The following is a 7136-nucleotide window of genomic DNA, read 5'->3' as shown; positions in this document are numbered from 1 at the left end:
CATGACGGGCTCCCTGCTCGGCGGGGAGTCTGCTTCTCCCTCTGACCCTCCTCCTTCTCATGCTCTCTATCATTCTCTTTTTCTCTCAATAAATAAATAAAAATCTTTTTTAAAAAAGATTTTATTTATCTAGTTGACACACAGCATGTAAGCGCACAAGCAGGGAAAGCGGCAGGCAGAGGGATAGAGGCAGGCCCCCCGCTGAGTGGGGAGCCCCATGTGGGGCTCCACCCCGGGACCACGGCCCGAGCCAGAGGCAGATGCCCAATTGACTGAGCCACCCAGGTGTCTCAGGCCTCATGATCTTGACCTGGGATCACCTGGGGTCAGACCTCCCTCAGTCCCTCCAGGTTCGGGAGGGCCCAGACCAAAACCACCACCTTGCCCCACACACGCACCCCACACAGCCTGCTCTGCCATGCCCTGTCTCCACAGCCAGCAAGGGCATCCACCCACATGCCCTTTCGTCCTTGGTCTCTGGTGTGGCCGCACAGCCCCGCCGTCTTAAGTGCCTCTCTGTCTTCACTCTTTAGCCCTCACCCACCTCCTCTGCCTCCATTCTGGCTGCTTCTCTCCTGTCCCCGGCCTGGCCTGCATCCCCACAACGCGCGTACACACGTGTGTGGTGCACACAGCACCCTGGAGTGGTGGGAGCGCCCCATCACTGCCCACCCCCTGCTCGGCAGCTTTCCCCCGCTTTCCCTCAGAGGAGACTTGCTGGAAGCCCTAGCAGAGGGGTGGCCTGACGGGTGTTTCAGGAAGATCACTGTGTGGTAAAGCCTTTGGGGAAGACCACGTGAATGTATTAAAAGTTAAAGAATACATGCTTCTCAACCCAGCAGTCCCCCCTTGTAGGACTCTGTCTCTCAAAACCACTTACACTTGTGGACTAAAAGCCTGTTTGCTGCACCACTGTTGAGGACGTGGCAGAATTGGGAGCAACTGTGAGCCTTTCAAAGGGGAGTGGTAAGAGAGCTCACAGCACCGCTCCCCTGGGGACACTTTGTGGCTTTGAGGACCAAGATAGAACCCAGAGAATAACACATGGAGTCTGAATACATTTATGTGTGTAAATGGGAAAATGTGCGTCACACTTAGCAGTGGCCCTTCCGACCAGCGCAGCATGGGAGACCGAGGGCTCCACGTTTTATTCTGAGGCCTTGTATCCAGTTTACGATGTCTCCATGTGTTAGCATCGTCAAAACCCGGGGACCTGGCTGCAGTGGATCCGCGGAGGATGGATCAGAGGGGTGACACGGGGCTGGGATCTGGGACTGTGGGGCGCGCCCCGTGGCACCGGCTGGCACCTTGAAGGAAGACCAGCCGGCTGCTCCAAACCCGCCACGCATGTCGGAGTGGGACAGTGTCGTCTTCTCCTTCTGCCAGGGGGACACTCGAAGAACAAGGAAGCCAGCTCGTATATGGCTGATGTCCAAAAAAATGTCTGAAAGGGCTCCTCACGTGGGTGACACAAGGCATGGATGCCTTCCAGGTGGCGCTGGTCTGGCCCACCCCTCAGGTCACGTCCCGCAGTTTGTTCTCAGCAAACCACCTTTCCCCTGACGTGGGTTCGGAGGCAGTAAGTGCAGGTGTGGAGACTCAAGCTGGTGACGCTCCTCAGTCCTGGCGTCTCAGCAGTCTGCGCGGCCCTCCGGCTTTGTGACTCTGTTTTCTCGCGGCGGCCTCCCGCACAGACCGCTGCGTCGGCCCGATTCGCCTGTGTCTTTGTCTTGCGTTCTCACAAGACTGTGTGCATCGGGCGGTGTTAACGAAGTCAGCCTTCCCACGGCTACTTGGGCTGTGTGGTGGCGGGGTGGTGACGCTGCTTGGCAGTGGGGCCGGCCAGGCCCCTCACAGGAGGGCTTGTTCATTCCTCGGGAGACTCTGTGAGGCGAACTTACCAAGGAAGGAAGAAACTCGCTTGGGGGGGAGGTCAAGAAACTAACCGAGAGCCCCTAGGGGGGCTCAGTCAGTTAAGGATCTGACTCTTGATTTCCGCTCAGGTCATGGTCCCGCGGTTGTGGGATTGAGCCTCATCGGGATCCACGCTGGGCATGGAGCCTGCTTGAGATAGTCTCTCTCTCTTCCTCTCCAAAAAAAAAATAAACTAACCGAGAGTCCCCCCGACTCTTCCTTGTGAGAGTCTGGGTGGAACCACCGCCTTTCCTGCCTCAGCGCCGCCATGGGACTGGTGGGGACGGGGCCTCTGGCCTCCACAGGCCTTCCTCCGCACAGCCGCCTGAGCTCAGCCCCGGCTCTGGGAGCCTTGCTTTCCTTACTCTCCCCCTCCCTGCTGATCTGCCAGCATCCACGCCACTTAGCATCTCATTGGAGGGAAGGTGGCTGAGGCCCAGGGGAGGAAGGGCTTGCCCCAGGCCGTGTGGCTAAAGCCGAGCAAGGGCTGGTTGAACTTTCCCCTAGGTCGTCAAAAACCTCTCCCCTCTGTCTCCACCCAAGGCCAGGTGCTGTCTTCAGAAAGGATTTGAGTTCTTTCCCCTCTCTCTTTCCCCTCTCCACCAAGGCCAGAAGGCTCTGGCTGACTTGCTGAGCAAACCAGGCAATAGGTGGCGACATAACCCACTGTATGCTTCCCCGAGCAAGCCAGGGGGCCCCAGAGAAACCATGGCCCGCCTTGGCCACAGCAAGTGATACGCTCGTGTGCCACGGCAGCTACCCTTTATGGGAGGTGGTGGCCTGTTGAGAAGGGCCCTGGGCTTCCCTCTGCCCCCCACCCCCCCACTCAGCATGGTCATTCAGGTATTGGGACAAGTGTAGCTGGGAGGCCACTTGACCTGAAAGTTTGCTGAGTGTGGGCAGACCAGACCCCGAAGGTTGTGTGTGGCTGGCTGAGAGACCCAGACCCTCCTGTCAGCAGTGGGGAGTCCTGAGGCTCCTTCCCCAGGGGAAACCAGCAACACCCTTCATCCTCTCATGTCCAGGAGTCAGGCTGGCTGCAGGGAGAGACGGCTCTCTTTCCTTGTCTTTCCTCACCTGGTTAAGAAGCTTACCTTGACCTCTCTAATCTCTTTGGTCAACTCTTTGGTAATGATAATGACGTAACAATATGAGCGGTCTGACTTAACCCAAAGCCTCCATTAAGCAAAAAAATGCCCGTGTCTGTGTGCATGTTTACACACATGCACTCATGGTTTTGGCCTTGAAGGCAAACGTTCTGGAAAACGAAATGTCAGCATATAATGCACTAGGATATAAATATTGTAATAAACCAAAAAAATGTCTTATCTTCCTTAAAGACGTGATATTCTTAATTCCCTTCAAACCAAAAGCACAGCCGTGGGGGCGGTGGGGGGAAGACCTTCAGCCGGCTCCCCATTCCGGTCCTGCTCCCTCACCAGCTCCCTCCCACTGACCTTCCCCCTCACTGCTCACATCAGGGGGGAACGCCTAGCAAATCCACATCCCGAAAGGGATGGGACTTGGGGGTGAGTGTGGCTTTGACTGCTCTTAGAGACACCCCAGGAAACAAGGACAGCACCAGGAGACAGCCTGCAGACAAATGGCTATGTTAGAAAAGAGGGCTTCTGGGGGGAATTCATGTGGAGGTCAGAGTGGAAGCAGGTGTGAGTGGGTCCAGCAGAAGGAGACATGGCTGCCAAAGTGTTTGAGTCCATTGGCAAGTTCGGCCTGGCCTTAGCTGTTGCAGGAGGAGTGGTGAACTCTGCCTTGTATAACGTGGATGCTGGGCACAGAGCTGTCATCTTTGACCGGTTCCGTGGTGTACAGGACATTGTGGTAGGAGAAGGAACTCACCTTCTCATCCCTTGGGTACAGAAACCTATTATCTTTGATTGCCGCTCTCGACCACGTAATGTGCCAGTAATCACTGGTAGCAAAGATTTACAGAACGTCAGTATCACCCTGCGCATCCTTTTCCGGCCTGTTGCCAGCCAGCTTCCCCGCATCTTCACCAGCATCGGGGAGGACTATGATGAGCGGGTGCTACCATCCATCACTACGGAGATCCTGCAGTCGGTGGTGGCTCGCTTTGATGCTGGAGAGCTGATCTCCCAGAGAGAGCTGGTCTCCAGACAGGTGAGCGATGACCTTACGGAGCGAGCAGCAACCTTTGGGCTCATCCTGGATGACGTGTCCTTGACGCATCTGACCTTCGGGAAGGAGTTCACAGAAGCGGTAGAAGCCAAACAGGTGGCTCAGCAGGAAGCAGAGAGGGCCAGATTTGTGGTGGAAAAGGCTGAGCAGCAGAAGAAGGCGGCCATCATCTCTGCCGAGGGCGACTCCAAGGCTGCCGAGCTGATTGCCAACTCGCTCGCCGCCGTGGGCGATGGCCTCGTGGAGCTGCGCAAGCTGGAGGCCGCCGAGGACATCGCGCACCAGCTCTCTCGCTCCCGGAACATCACGTACCTGCCGGCCGGCCAGTCTGTGCTCCTGCAGCTGCCCCAGTGAGGCCCGGCCGCTCTTCGTGCCGCCGCCCTTCTGCCCCCGCCCCAGAAATCACTGTGAAATTTCCCGATTGGCTTAAAGTGAAGGAAATAAAAGTGAAATCACTTCAAAAAAAAAAGAAAAGAAAAGAAAAGAGGGCTTCTGGAAAAGGGGCCACATGACCCCAGACGGAACCCCAGACTTCTGCCAAGTCACTGGGCGTCTCTGTAGGTACCCTAGGGGGCCCGTGCCAGGAGGGGTGTTCACTCAGCAACGGGTGCTCCTTGTACGCTAACTGAATCCAAAATCCAAATTCCGGATGGGAAACCTCGTGTGGGTTTCTAAGAACCTTTTGAGGCAAATTGTGAGGTAGGTAAGAGGGATATTTTCTCATCATTGCCTGAACTTGAGGACTAGGCTTCCCAAACTCATTCCTGCTTGTTCAGTGTGGCCTGTATTGGGAGGACCCCTTCGTAGCTCATGAGACCCCCACACATACAGAGTGTCCCTCAACACCCTGGCCACAGGGGGATTGTCATTTCCCTCAATTGCTGCCACGCCTGTCCCCCCGCCCCAGTCCCCTGAGCCAGACTCCCGGGTCCTGCACCTCTCCCTCCCACTCAGCAGCATCCCTTGTCTCCAGGACTGAGAGTTTTGCCTCCTTAATGTCCCTGGTGTCGCCCCTAACTCTTCATCTCTGCCACACTTGAATCTGACGTGAACCTTGATGGCCTTCCCAGCTGGCCTCCTCGGTCCAACCTGGGCTCCACCATCCCTCCTCCACCGGCTAGCTCTGTCCTGCCCCGACTTAAATGCTTCAGTAGCTCCCAGTAGCCTTTGAGATAAAGTTCAAACTCCCTGATTTAGCACAGAAGGCCTGGCCCCCCTCCAGCCACTGTCTGCCAGGCTCTCTGCCTTCCAGCCCCACTGAGCTGCTGTCCGACGGTCCCTAACCGTTCACACCGGTCCACACCTCTGTGCTGCTCTAACCAGACTGCACTTCCAGTCCTTTTCCAAAGCTTAGTGGAAGACAGGCACTTTCCAGTGGAAGCCCCTAAGTCTCCCAAGCCTACAGTGGCAGGACTGGGAGTGAAGACACACATGTCCCCAGCCACCATCGGCTGTCCCAGCAAGCACAGAAAAGGGGCCACTCACTCAGCACAAGAGTGAATTTCTCTATCCCCCAATCCATCAAATAAAATCACAGAAACTTTAGTATTAAAATATTTCTCGTTTTTAAAAATCATTTTAATTTATACACAACCGCACACATAAGATAGTTAAAAATACATGCATAGGGGCGCCTGGGTGGTTCAGTCGGTGAAGCGTCTGCCTTGGGTTCAGGTCATGATCCCAGAGTCCTGGGATCTGCTCAGCGGGGAGCCTGCTTCTGCCTCTGCCCCTCCCCCTGCTCGTGCTCGCTCGCTCTCTTTCTCTTGATATCTCTCGATTGCTCATTCTCTCAAATAAAATCTTAAAAAAAAAACCCACATAAATCTAGAGGGGGGGAGGGGAACTTAAAGCTTAAGCCCCTCCTCCTCCAGGCAGCCCTTCCTGACCACCCTGACATAGCTGTTTTTATGACGCCCAGGCCTGGGTCGGTCTCACTGCAGGAATCAGATGGTCTGACCCAACTTCCCCAGGTGTGAGAGCTTCTTGAGGGCAGTGACGATACTCCATCCGACTTTGGTTCCCCATCCCTCAGCGCCATCTGATAGACACCAACCCCAGTTTGTCAAAGGAATGCATAGATCTCATTACTAAACCTTTATGGACGAGTCAGAAAGATAATAGAATAAGTGGCTTGGAAATGAGGGGTTTGCACTGGTTTGCCAAAAAGGAAATCAAGGAAATCTGGTTCAAGGACCCTTGATGAAAAAAGACAAACCCTTTTTTCTGTGACTGTGATCGTGAGCTCATATGGGGGTGGGGGCTGGGGTGCAGTGACTGCTACAAGGAACAAGACAGGTGCTGCTGGGGGCAGGCTTGGGGACAGACCCATAAAGCAGGCAGGGGCCCGTGGTACGTGCTGGCTCACACCCCGGCCACGGACCCCAGGCAGGTCTGCAGGCTTCCAGATCTTTGGACAGTCACCAACCCAGAGAAGGGCCATGGGCATGTGGACAAAGTCATGCTCTGCACCCTGCTTCTCCACCTTCGTGAGGGACTACCTCCCTCCGTGCTGTTTGTGATAAGCCACATGGGATGGGCATCCTCCGATGTGGGGAGACCCCTAGGGGCCATGGCAGACAGCAACCAGGGGCAGGAAATGCAGTGAGGGGTTTTGAACTCAGGTTGTGCATAGTTGTCCAAAACTTGGCATTGGCTGGGAAGTTTGAAGACCACAGCAGGGTCAACCGCCTCTTCTCATGGCCCTAACCATTCAGTCCGCACCCCCGAGATACGAAACGACGCGACTCCCCAGCCCCGGGGGCCACTCCCCTGGGCACCATGAACTGTGTTCCTTTGCAAGAGCTGAGCAGCTCTACCCCCACTACCTCCTCCCCTCTCGGTGACTTTGGGGGGGGGGGAGTAAAGCAGACACCCAGGCAGGCCAACCCCTGTATGGCCACAGCCGATAGCTACCGGCCATCAATAGTACAGTGTCCCCAGCGCACAAAGAGCCTCACTCAGGCTCCATGGAATGGATGTGAAAATCACCAAGGTGCATTTCCAACCACAGAATTACTCAGCAGCCTTTCATGCGTCACTGGTTCCTTATTCGATTCCATGAG

The 7136-nt window shown here is 55.6% G+C and overlaps 1 protein-coding gene across 1 annotated transcript; it reads left to right on the top strand.

Moving 5' to 3' along the window:
* Nucleotides 1–3552: 3552 nt before the first annotated feature.
* LOC113932953 (prohibitin-like) lies at nt 3553–4531 on the top strand. The gene has a single exon (XM_035722400.1). It carries the CDS (start codon nt 3607–3609, stop codon nt 4423–4425), a length of 819 nt encoding a protein of 272 aa, XP_035578293.1. The 5' UTR covers nt 3553–3606; the 3' UTR covers nt 4426–4531.
* Nucleotides 4532–7136: the final 2605 nt, after the last annotated feature.

The sequence above is a fragment of the Zalophus californianus genome, chromosome 10 (genome assembly GCF_009762305.2).
Source record: "Zalophus californianus isolate mZalCal1 chromosome 10, mZalCal1.pri.v2, whole genome shotgun sequence".
Classification (NCBI taxonomy): domain Eukaryota; kingdom Metazoa; phylum Chordata; class Mammalia; order Carnivora; family Otariidae; genus Zalophus; species Zalophus californianus.
The sequence above is the reverse complement of the archived record's forward strand: the minus strand, read 5'-3'. Positions and strand labels throughout refer to the sequence as shown.

Coding starts and splice junctions, on each gene's coding strand:
- LOC113932953 (XM_035722400.1), top strand. CDS start 3,607: ATGGCTGCCAAAGTGTTTGAGTCCATTGGCAAGTTCGGCCTGGCCTTA.